Genomic DNA, 13,457 nt, shown 5'->3' with positions numbered 1-13,457 from the left:
ATGTGGAAGGTTTTTGTAATTATATTTGTGCAGTGAGCAGCAGGCTCACCCGTCGCACTAAATACACACACCTCAAGAGTATGTGGAAGGTTTTTGTAATTATATTTGTGCAGTGAGCAGCAGGCTAACCCGTCGCACTAAATACACACACCTCAAGAGTATGTGGAAGGTTTTTGTAATTATATTTGTGCAGTGAGCAGCAGGCTCACCCGTCGCACTAAATACACACACCTCAAGAGTAGGTGGAAGGTTTTTGTAATTATATTTGTGCAGTGAGCAGCAGGCTCACCCGTCGCACTAAATACACACACCTCAAGAGATGTGGAAGGTTTTTGTAATTATATTTGTGCAGTGAGCAGCAGGCTCACCCGTCGCACTAAATACACACACCTCAAGAGTATGTGGAAGGTTTTTGTAATTATATTTGTGCAGTGAGCAGCAGGCTAACCCGTCGCACTAAATACACACACCTCAAGAGTATGTGGAAGGTTTTTGTAATTATATTTGTGCAGTGAGCAGCAGGCTCACCCGTCGCACTAAATACACACACCTCAAGAGATGTGGAAGGTTTTTGTAATTATATTTGTGCAGTGAGCAGCAGGCTCACCCGTCGCACTAAATACACACACCTCAAGAGTATGTGGAAGGTTTTTATAATTATATTTGTGCAGTGAGCAGCAGGCTCACCCGTCGCACTAAATACACACACCTCAAGAGTATGTGGAAGGTTTTTGTAATTATATTTGTGCAGTGAGCAGCAGGCTCACCCGTCGCACTAAATACACACACCTCAAGAGTATGTGGAAGGTTTTTGTAATTATATTTGTGCAGTGAGCAGCAGGCTCACCCGTCGCACTAAATACACACACCTCAAGAGTATGTGGAAGGTTTTTGTAATTATATTTGTGCAGTGAGCAGCAGGCTCACCCGTCGCACTAAATACACACACCTCAAGAGATGTGGAAGGTTTTTGTAATTATATTTGTGCAGTGAGCAGCAGGCTCACCCGTCGCACTAAATACACACACCTCAAGAGATGTGGAAGGTTTTTGTAATTATATTTGTGCAGTGAGCAGCAGGCTCACCCGTCGCACTAAATACACACACCTCAAGAGTATGTGGAAGGTTTTGTAATTATATTTGTGCAGTGAGCAGCAGGCTCACCCGTCGCACTAAATACACACACCTCAAGAGATGTGGAAGGTTTTTGTAATTATATTTGTGCAGTGAGCAGCAGGCTCACCCGTCGCACTAAATACACACACCTCAAGAGTATGTGGAAGGTTTTTGTAATTATATTTGTGCAGCGAGCAGCAGGCTCACCCGTCGCACTAAATACACACACCTCAAGAGTATGTGGAAGGTTTTTGTAATTATATTTGTGCAGTGAGCAGCAGGCTCACCCGTCGCACTAAATACACACACCTCAAGAGTATGTGGAAGGTTTTTGTAATTATATTTGTGCAGTGAGCAGCAGGCTAACCCGTCGCACTAAATACACACACCTCAAGAGTATGTGGAAGGTTTTTGTAATTATATTTGTGCAGTGAGCAGCAGGCTCACCCGTCGCACTAAATACACACACCTCAAGAGATGTGGAAGGTTTTTGTAATTATATTTGTGCAGTGAGCAGCAGGCTCACCCGTCGCACTAAATACACACACCTCAAGAGTATGTGGAAGGTTTTTGTAATTATATTTGTGCAGTGAGCAGCAGGCTAACCCGTCGCACTAAATACACACACCTCAAGAGTATGTGGAAGGTTTTTGTAATTATATTTGTGCAGTGAGCAGCAGGCTCACCCGTCGCACTAAATACACACACCTCAAGAGTAGGTGGAAGGTTTTTGTAATTATATTTGTGCAGTGAGCAGCAGGCTCACCCGTCGCACTAAATACACACACCTCAAGAGATGTGGAAGGTTTTTGTAATTATATTTGTGCAGTGAGCAGCAGGCTCACCCGTCGCACCAAATACACACACCTCAAGAGTATGTGGAAGGTTTTTGTAATTATATTTGTGCAGTGAGCAGCAGGCTAACCCGTCGCACTAAATACACACACCTCAAGAGTATGTGGAAGGTTTTTGTAATTATATTTGTGCAGTGAGCAGCAGGCTCACCCGTCGCACTAAATACACACACCTCAAGAGATGTGGAAGGTTTTTGTAATTATATTTGTGCAGTGAGCAGCAGGCTCACCCGTCGCACTAAATACACACACCTCAAGAGTATGTGGAAGGTTTTTATAATTATATTTGTGCAGTGAGCAGCAGGCTCACCCGTCGCACTAAATACACACACCTCAAGAGTATGTGGAAGGTTTTTGTAATTATATTTGTGCAGTGAGCAGCAGGCTCACCCGTCGCACTAAATACACACACCTCAAGAGTATGTGGAAGGTTTTTGTAATTATATTTGTGCAGTGAGCAGCAGGCTCACCCGTCGCACTAAATACACACACCTCAAGAGATGTGGAAGGTTTTTGTAATTATATTTGTGCAGTGAGCAGCAGGCTCACCCGTCGCACTAAATACACACACCTCAAGAGATGTGGAAGGTTTTTGTAATTATATTTGTGCAGTGAGCAGCAGGCTCACCCGTCGCACTAAATACACACACCTCAAGAGTATGTGGAAGGTTTTGTAATTATATTTGTGCAGTGAGCAGCAGGCTCACCCGTCGCACTAAATACACACACCTCAAGAGTATGTGGAAGGTTTTTGTAATTATATTTGTGCAGTGAGCAGCAGGCTCACCCGTCGCACTAAATACACACACCTCAAGAGATGTGGAAGGTTTTTGTAATTATATTTGTGCAGTGAGCAGCAGGCTCACCCGTCGCACTAAATACACACACCTCAAGAGTATGTGGAAGGTTTTTGTAATTATATTTGTGCAGTGAGCAGCAGGCTCACCCGTCGCACTAAATACACACACCTCAAGAGTATGTGGAAGGTTTTTGTAATTATATTTGTGCAGTGAGCAGCAGGCTCACCCGTCGCACTAAATACACACACCTCAAGAGTATGTGGAAGGATTTTGTAATTATATTTGTGCAGTGAGCAGCAGGCTCACCCGTCGCACTAAATACACACACCTCAAGAGTATGTGGAAGGTTTTAGTAATTATATTTGTGCAGTGAGCAGCAGGCTCACCCGTCGCACTAAATACACACACCTCAAGAGTATGTGGAAGGATTTTGTAATTATATTTGTGCAGTGAGCAGCAGGCTCACCCGTCGCACTAAATACACACACCTCAAGAGTATGTGGAAGGTTTTTGTTATTATATTTGTGCAGTGAGCAGCAGGCTCACCCGTCGCACTAAATACACACACCTCAAGAGTATATGGAAGGATTTTGTAATTATATTTGTGCAGTGAGCAGCAGGCTCACCCGTCGCACTAAATACACACACCTCAAGAGTATGTGGAAGGTTTTTGTAATTATATTTGTGCAGTGAGCAGCAGGCTCACCCGTCGCACTAAATACACACACCTCAAGAGTATGTGGAACGTTTTTGTAATTTTTTTTTATTTTTTTTTTTTTTATTATCAATATAAAGTTTCTTTTACAGGTTTTTTTTTTCGATGTCTGTCTCACTAGGATAAACCTGTGTCGAGACAGACGTATTTGATACATTAAAAATGTTTACATATTTTTTGATACATTAAATATTTCACTACATTAAATGACATTGTGAAAAAGATAGAAAATAATAAATAATAATAATAAATGATACATTTGTTAATCAGCATCTAGTTGGAGTACATACTTATGTAGGGATTTTTATAAAACAATTTATCATGGATCTGTCTTGGCTGATGATCCAAGATTTGATGTCTGTTTTATATTTCAGAAAAAAATCGTTCAGTCTAATGGCTAGTGGGAGAGCATTATATAGCCTTGTTGCAAAATATCTAAAGTTTCTCTGGCCAAAAGTTGTTTTAGCGAAAGGGATTTGTAAGAAATTATGTCCTTTTGTTCTAGTATCACGAGCAGTTTGGATATTGTCAAAAGGAGTTTTGTGTTTGAAGAGGTATGTTAGTATGTTTTTGGCATAAAGTTGCCTAATGTCCATAACACAGATTTTCCTAAAGATTTCATCCGAACTGCTTGTGATTGGTAGTTTGAGGATAATCTTTATTATAAGTTTCTGAGCTTTAGATATTGGATCAATGGCGGCAGCGTTTGCTCCTCCCCATGCTATGATACCATACTCTATTAAAGATTGACAAAGTGCATAGTTTGTGCAGTGCAATTATATTTGTGCAGTGAGCAGCAGGCTCACCCGTCGCACTAAATACACACACCTCAAGAGTAGGTGGAAGGTTTTTGTAATTATATTTGTGCAGTGAGCAGCAGGCTCACCCGTCGCACTAAATACACACACCTCAAGAGTATGTGGAAGGTTTTTGTAATTATATTTGTGCAGTGAGCAGCAGGCTCACCCGTCGCACTAAATACACACACCTCAAGAGATGTGGAAGGTTTTTGTAATTATATTTGTGCAGTGAGCAGCAGGCTCACCCGTCGCACTAAATACACACACCTCAAGAGATGTGGAAGGTTTTTGTAATTATATTTGTGCAGTGAGCAGCAGGCTCACCCGTCGCACTAAATACACACACCTCAAGAGTATGTGGAAGGTTTTTGTAATTATATTTGTGCAGCGAGCAGCAGGCTCACCCGTCGCACTAAATACACACACCTCAAGAGTATGTGGAAGGTTTTTGTAATTATATTTGTGCAGTGAGCAGCAGGCTCACCCGTCGCACTAAATACACACACCTCAAGAGATGTGGAAGGTTTTTGTAATTATATTTGTGCAGTGAGCAGCAGGCTCACCCGTCGCACTAAATACACACACCTCAAGAGTATGTGGAAGGTTTTTGTAATTATATTTGTGCAGTGAGCAGCAGGCTAACCCGTCGCACTAAATACACACACCTCAAGAGTATGTGGAAGGTTTTTGTAATTATATTTGTGCAGTGAGCAGCAGGCTCACCCGTCGCACTAAATACACACACCTCAAGAGATGTGGAAGGTTTTTGTAATTATATTTGTGCAGTGAGCAGCAGGCTCACCCGTCGCACTAAATACACACACCTCAAGAGTATGTGGAAGGTTTTTGTAATTATATTTGTGCAGTGAGCAGCAGGCTAACCCGTCGCACTAAATACACACACCTCAAGAGTATGTGGAAGGTTTTTGTAATTATATTTGTGCAGTGAGCAGCAGGCTCACCCGTCGCACTAAATACACACACCTCAAGAGTAGGTGGAAGGTTTTTGTAATTATATTTGTGCAGTGAGCAGCAGGCTCACCCGTCGCACTAAATACACACACCTCAAGAGATGTGGAAGGTTTTTGTAATTATATTTGTGCAGTGAGCAGCAGGCTCACCCGTCGCACTAAATACACACACCTCAAGAGTATGTGGAAGGTTTTTGTAATTATATTTGTGCAGTGAGCAGCAGGCTAACCCGTCGCACTAAATACACACACCTCAAGAGTATGTGGAAGGTTTTTGTAATTATATTTGTGCAGTGAGCAGCAGGCTCACCCGTCGCACTAAATACACACACCTCAAGAGATGTGGAAGGTTTTTGTAATTATATTTGTGCAGTGAGCAGCAGGCTCACCCGTCGCACTAAATACACACACCTCAAGAGTATGTGGAAGGTTTTTATAATTATATTTGTGCAGTGAGCAGCAGGCTAACCCGTCGCACTAAATACACACACCTCAAGAGTATGTGGAAGGTTTTTGTAATTATATTTGTGCAGTGAGCAGCAGGCTCACCCGTCGCACTAAATACACACACCTCAAGAGATGTGGAAGGTTTTTGTAATTATATTTGTGCAGTGAGCAGCAGGCTCACCCGTCGCACTAAATACACACACCTCAAGAGTATGTGGAAGGTTTTTGTAATTATATTTGTGCAGTGAGCAGCAGGCTAACCCGTCGCACTAAATACACACACCTCAAGAGTATGTGGAAGGTTTTTGTAATTATATTTGTGCAGTGAGCAGCAGGCTCACCCGTCGCACTAAATACACACACCTCAAGAGATGTGGAAGGTTTTTGTAATTATATTTGTGCAGTGAGCAGCAGGCTCACCCGTCGCACTAAATACACACACCTCAAGAGTATGTGGAAGGTTTTTGTAATTATATTTGTGCAGTGAGCAGCAGGCTAACCCGTCGCACTAAATACACACACCTCAAGAGTATGTGGAAGGTTTTTGTAATTATATTTGTGCAGTGAGCAGCAGGCTCACCCGTCGCACTAAATACACACACCTCAAGAGTAGGTGGAAGGTTTTTGTAATTATATTTGTGCAGTGAGCAGCAGGCTCACCCGTCGCACTAAATACACACACCTCAAGAGATGTGGAAGGTTTTTGTAATTATATTTGTGCAGTGAGCAGCAGGCTCACCCGTCGCACTAAATACACACACCTCAAGAGTATGTGGAAGGTTTTTGTAATTATATTTGTGCAGTGAGCAGCAGGCTCACCCGTCGCACTAAATACACACACCTCAAGAGTATGTGGAAGGTTTTTGTAATTATATTTGTGCAGTGAGCAGCAGGCTCACCCGTCGCACTAAATACACACACCTCAAGAGATGTGGAAGGTTTTTGTAATTATATTTGTGCAGTGAGCAGCAGGCTCACCCGCCGCACTAAATACACACACCTCAAGAGTATGTGGAAGGTTTTTATAATTATATTTGTGCAGTGAGCAGCAGGCTAACCCGTCGCACTAAATACACACACCTCAAGAGTATGTGGAAGGTTTTTGTAATTATATTTGTGCAGTGAGCAGCAGGCTCACCCGTCGCACTAAATACACACACCTCAAGAGATGTGGAAGGTTTTTGTAATTATATTTGTGCAGTGAGCAGCAGGCTCACCCGTCGCACTAAATACACACACCTCAAGAGTATGTGGAAGGTTTTTGTAATTATATTTGTGCAGTGAGCAGCAGGCTCACCCGTCGCACTAAATACACACACCTCAAGAGTATGTGGAAGGTTTTTGTAATTATATTTGTGCAGTGAGCATCAGGCTCACCCGTCGCACTAAATACACACACCTCAAGAGATGTGGAAGGTTTTTGTAATTATATTTGTGCAGTGAGCAGCAGGCTCACCCGTCGCACTAAATACACACACCTCAAGAGTATGTGGAAGGTTTTTGTAATTATATTTGTGCAGTGAGCAGCAGGCTCACCCGTCGCACTAAATACACACACCTCAAGAGTATGTGGAAGGTTTTTGTAATTATATTTGTGCAGTGAGCAGCAGGCTCACCCGTCGCACTAAATACACACACCTCAAGAGATGTGGAAGGTTTTTGTAATTATATTTGTGCAGTGAGCAGCAGGCTCACCCGTCGCACTAAATACACACACCTCAAGAGATGTGGAAGGTTTTTGTAATTATATTTGTGCAGTGAGCAGCAGGCTCACCCGTCGCACTAAATACACACACCTCAAGAGTATGTGGAAGGTTTTGTAATTATATTTGTGCAGTGAGCAGCAGGCTCACCCGTCGCACTAAATACACACACCTCAAGAGTATGTGGAAGGTTTTTGTAATTATATTTGTGCAGTGAGCAGCAGGCTCACCCGTCGCACTAAATACACACACCTCAAGAGTATGTGGAAGGTTTTTGTAATTATATTTGTGCAGCGAGCAGCAGGCTCACCCGTCGCACTAAATACACACACCTCAAGAGTATGTGGAAGGTTTTTGTAATTATATTTGTGCAGTGAGCAGCAGGCTCACCCGTCGCACTAAATACACACACCTCAAGAGATGTGGAAGGTTTTTGTAATTATATTTGTGCAGTGAGCAGCAGGCTCACCCGTCGCACTAAATACACACACCTCAAGAGTATGTGGAAGGTTTTTGTAATTATATTTGTGCAGTGAGCAGCAGGCTAACCCGTCGCACTAAATACACACACCTCAAGAGTATGTGGAAGGTTTTTGTAATTATATTTGTGCAGTGAGCAGCAGGCTCACCCGTCGCACTAAATACACACACCTCAAGAGATGTGGAAGGTTTTTGTAATTATATTTGTGCAGTGAGCAGCAGGCTCACCCGTCGCACTAAATACACACACCTCAAGAGTATGTGGAAGGTTTTTGTAATTATATTTGTGCAGTGAGCAGCAGGCTAACCCGTCGCACTAAATACACACACCTCAAGAGTATGTGGAAGGTTTTTGTAATTATATTTGTGCAGTGAGCAGCAGGCTCACCCGTCGCACTAAATACACACACCTCAAGAGTAGGTGGAAGGTTTTTGTAATTATATTTGTGCAGTGAGCAGCAGGCTCACCCGTCGCACTAAATACACACACCTCAAGAGATGTGGAAGGTTTTTGTAATTATATTTGTGCAGTGAGCAGCAGGCTCACCCGTCGCACTAAATACACACACCTCAAGAGTATGTGGAAGGTTTTTGTAATTATATTTGTGCAGTGAGCAGCAGGCTAACCCGTCGCACTAAATACACACACCTCAAGAGTATGTGGAAGGTTTTTGTAATTATATTTGTGCAGTGAGCAGCAGGCTCACCCGTCGCACTAAATACACACACCTCAAGAGATGTGGAAGGTTTTTGTAATTATATTTGTGCAGTGAGCAGCAGGCTCACCCGTCGCACTAAATACACACACCTCAAGAGTATGTGGAAGGTTTTTATAATTATATTTGTGCAGTGAGCAGCAGGCTCACCCGTCGCACTAAATACACACACCTCAAGAGTATGTGGAAGGTTTTTGTAATTATATTTGTGCAGTGAGCAGCAGGCTCACCCGTCGCACTAAATACACACACCTCAAGAGTATGTGGAAGGTTTTTGTAATTATATTTGTGCAGTGAGCAGCAGGCTCACCCGTCGCACTAAATACACACACCTCAAGAGATGTGGAAGGTTTTTGTAATTATATTTGTGCAGTGAGCAGCAGGCTCACCCGTCGCACTAAATACACACACCTCAAGAGATGTGGAAGGTTTTTGTAATTATATTTGTGCAGTGAGCAGCAGGCTCACCCGTCGCACTAAATACACACACCTCAAGAGTATGTGGAAGGTTTTGTAATTATATTTGTGCAGTGAGCAGCAGGCTCACCCGTCGCACTAAATACACACACCTCAAGAGTATGTGGAAGGTTTTTGTAATTATATTTGTGCAGTGAGCAGCAGGCTCACCCGTCGCACTAAATACACACACCTCAAGAGATGTGGAAGGTTTTTGTAATTATATTTGTGCAGTGAGCAGCAGGCTCACCCGTCGCACTAAATACACACACCTCAAGAGTATGTGGAAGGTTTTTGTAATTATATTTGTGCAGTGAGCAGCAGGCTCACCCGTCGCACTAAATACACACACCTCAAGAGTATGTGGAAGGTTTTTGTAATTATATTTGTGCAGTGAGCAGCAGGCTCACCCGTCGCACTAAGCACACACACACCTCAAGAGTATGTGAAAGATTTTTGTAAATATATTTTCTTACCAATAAATGTAGTTGTTTATTTTAAATATGAGTTGTATGAGTTTCTTACCTGGTTTCTTCTTCATAGTCGCACAAATATGAAATTTAGCTACCACAGATAGATATTATATGACTAGGGTGCCGTGAGAAAATTCAAATTTTCTAAGTGTGCCACGACTTGGAAAAGTTTGGGAACCCCCGAAATAAGGTAAGTTTGCAGGCCCAGGTTTGTTAGTACGCATTAATTAGTCTGCAAGCAAATCCATGGGCCCCTTCTTTAGGTTTACAGTGTAGCTGGTAGGGCTAAGTGGTTGTAACGAATTATAAAATCCCTCGTAACCTTAACAATAAATAATATATCTCACCTTTGTGTGTGACTCCGCGATAGCTCTTAGTCCATCCACCCATTCTTGCCTGGCGCGGGCATCTGCAGCCCGCAGTTTCATCATGTCCCCTGATGCACAGTTTATTGTGAATGTCTTGGAATCCTCATCACTTGGACACACCACTGCTGCTGCCAAGTGTGCCTAAATAGTAATAAATTAACACTTTACAACCCTGGGATATGTTAGGTAGCTACTGCATTATAATATAACGCAGTATCTACCAACACTATTATAAGAAACTGCAGTGAAAAAGATTTTGACTTAAAAAAAATATTGATACTCATCAACACATGCTGATTCTGAATATATAAGTTTTTTTATTTCTTATTATATGTTTAATCTATAAATTGTCATTTAACCCATTGGCATACTAATTTTTATTTGTGACATCTGTGCACACTTGAGAAGGATTATTACTGTGCAGTATTGCATCCCATATTTCCCCAAATTAAACACTTTTTATGATTTTATATAGATTATAATTATATTGTGAACTATGTAACTATTGTGAACGTATGTGGGAAAAGTTTTAGTCGCCCCAATGGGGTGGGCAATATGCCGATGCGAAAAAGGTGCAGCCCCCAATCTTGGCGGCAGGAATGCCGATGGGTTAAAAACTATTCAAACACTGTCCCATTAAAACACACCGTTTGGTTGGTACGACTGAACCTGCAGTTTCATCACAACCTGTGAGTATTATATCTATGGTGTACATCATCCACATCAGGGTTGCTAATTCGTGGAGATTTCCCTAAATTGCGGGTAATTTCTAAGATTTTCAAGAATTGAGTTTTTTTCATGAACCTTATTGTGGGGAAAATGCGGGGATTCTGGGTGGGTATTCTTGATTATCCAACCATATTGAAAAATAATTGTGAGAACATACTATATTTCGTTTGTGTTCGCAGCAAATTTAAAAAAAAGTCTATTTCTAAGGCCTGAATGAAAGAGAAAATGACTAGATAATTAAAAAAACAACATTCATTTTAATAGAAATCGGATTGATGAGTTTTATTTTGGAGGGAAAGGAACTTCTGGGGAATTTGAAAATCTCTTCATTGTGTTCTCATTCTCTGTTGTGGGTATTTTTAGAACAACAACTCTGGCAACTTTGGTCCACATTTACATTTAAACCAATGAAAATACTTGCAGGTTTTTAAACACCCGTAAATTGTTAATCAGGTGTGGTCACAGATGCATTTTTGCACTTAGATTCAATACGTTAACATTAGTGACGAGATGCTAACATTTTACCTAATGTTCTTTAACCGCTTCTGTGCCAAGAGCGAGTTTACTCGCATTCTTGGCCGTGCCCAGCAGGCCAGCCATAGAAAAATAGCGAGTTTACTCGCTCTTCTTTGATCCTCTGTTTCATACATGTGTCCCGTTTTTTTTTTAAATATATTTATCTAAGTGAAGGGAAGCAAAAACGTCGAATATTGAATAAATTTGGTAAGTCATTTAAATATCCTTTCAAGGTGTAATGTTTTTAATTTATAAAAATAAGATTTAAAAATGATTTATTTTGATTAAAAATTCACGGCCTGCTGTGCACATCTACACTTCTACCTACTGGCATTAAAAAGGTTAATGTTAAAAGTGGGTAATCTTAAGAATAAAAACGTCTTGATTCCCGTACAAAATATAGCGCCGGTTAAAAAAACACATGGGTTTTTTGAGACTGGTGATTAGTGTCGTCACGTGTCACGTCCACAGATTTGATGCGATTTTAAGAGACCCGAAAAAATAAAACTTATTTACATGTACTATTAAAACTAACTATAACAATAAAAAATATATACAGGTATGTTAGAAGGTCACTATTGAAAAAAAAAAAAAATATATATATATACCTACTGCAGTTCCTCATTTTTATTGCCCACATTATCAAATAATGTTTTAAAATAAAATTATTGTATCAATAAATTTTTTTTTTTAAATTATCAGAGTATTATTTTTTTAGTCAATTTCAAAATTGGTTGTGAGCAAACTGATTGTGTGAAGAATTTAGATATGCGATAAAGTACATAGGTACCTATAATATAATGTTTATTATGACGAGCCACAAAGTAAATGCTTATTACAAATATGGAAATTATTTTAATTGTCATTTCAAAATTGGAACTTATCTCTCAAGAATTTAGACTATCCCGTGATTTTTCAAGGATCTGCGCCAGTAAATATATAATTAACTTGCATAAACCATCAGACTATTTATTTTAAATAAAATATGTGATACTGGCCACAACTGCGAGAAGTCATTGGGACTATGCCATCCCTATTTGGGAAATGTTGCATGGCTATTTTAATTTTACACAAATGATAACCAACCGTTTATTTCACATTAATAGTTGTTTATCAGTTGTGTAAAATTAAAAACATATTTATTAGTAAGGCTCTAGATAGATAGCCATTTTAAGCAAAATTTCGAGTCTGAAAGCTGGTTTCTCACCAGGGCGATACTGAAAGAATCTTCCATCTGGAATATGGTGCTAATATACTAAAAGTACATTATTTTTATTCCAATTCTTTGAATGTGAAATTATTACCCATTTAAAAATATTTCTGGATTTTGAACTTGCGACATTTGGGTTCAGGGCCAAGGTTATTATCATAAAAAAAAAACTTTACCATCATCCATGACCAATCCAGGTAGCAGAAATGTCAGATCATAAACTCTGCATTTGACTGATTAGACTTGGTTTGGTAGTCAATCAACCATCTGAAAAACTGTATTTTTGTATATTAACTAAATTCAAATTAAAGAACACACCTCTCCCCTTGGCGGTTGTCCTGGTATCACAGTGTCGCCAGGTCCTTCACAGAGGTAGTAACTAAGCACCCCAGCCTCAGCATCGACCGAGAACCAGCGTTGCTGCCAACCTTTTACTACATTGGTATACTTGTAGAGCTGGCCCGACAATTGACGGTTAACACCAAGACCCGACTTTGTGGTTAGATGAGATGAAGCTTCCATTTTGTAAGGATGTCAGCAACTATAAAGAATAAACGATTTACAACACAAAATACACGGGCTGATATGAATTGGCAAATGTTAATAAGATCACAATATCTACAGTTATATTCAATAAATCACCGAGTACAATACATGGTGGTTATATCACAGTTCTATGTCCAGAAACTCAAGTATTAATATTAATTGTTAAAGCCAATATAATTAAACATAATATATTAGAAACACAAGTTATGTACACATTTTTGAAAATTAGTAGAGAAATTCTTACCTTTTAGATGTTGAAAATTGCGAATTGAATATATTTACAAATAATCTAACATCGAAACATATTTTGTGTTTAAAAACAATGTACACCAGTATTTAAATGACTATTCAGAACATATTTATTTTTACTTTTGACGCAGGAAAATAATAATGTAACAAGATTTCGGAGATTTTATGACACCTAACGTCAGATTTTGTTTGATTATTTTGACGTCAGCCGTCAGCGCCGTCAGCCTTTTGAAGTTTGAAGCCACAAAGCAAAAGGGTGTTTTTCTGAACATGTTCTGAACTATTAGGGGTTAGTTGTGTAGCTGTGT

The 13,457-nt window shown here is 40.1% G+C and overlaps 1 protein-coding gene across 1 annotated transcript in view; it reads right to left on the bottom strand.

Moving 5' to 3' along the window:
* The window catches only part of LOC149422485 (oxysterol-binding protein-related protein 11), a 32,191-nt gene extending 18,823 nt beyond the window's left edge, over positions 1-13,368 (bottom strand). The window contains exons 1-3 of the mRNA XM_089633830.1: positions 13,145-13,368; positions 12,673-12,895; positions 9,879-10,040 (exon numbers count right to left, since the gene is read on the bottom strand). Coding sequence (XP_089489956.1) covers positions 9,879-10,040; positions 12,673-12,876 — 366 coding nt within the window. The 5' untranslated portion in view covers positions 12,877-12,895; positions 13,145-13,368. The remainder of the gene's footprint in view (positions 1-9,878; positions 10,041-12,672; positions 12,896-13,144) is intronic.
* Between the last annotated feature and the right edge of the window lie 89 nt (positions 13,369-13,457).

Source organism: Hesperophylax consimilis, chromosome 7 (assembly GCF_061612785.1).
Source record: "Hesperophylax consimilis isolate HC1 chromosome 7, BYU_Hcon_1.0, whole genome shotgun sequence".
NCBI lineage: Eukaryota > Metazoa > Arthropoda > Insecta > Trichoptera > Limnephilidae > Hesperophylax > Hesperophylax consimilis.
Note: the sequence above shows the minus strand (reverse complement) of the source record. Positions and strands in the feature narration are given on the sequence as shown.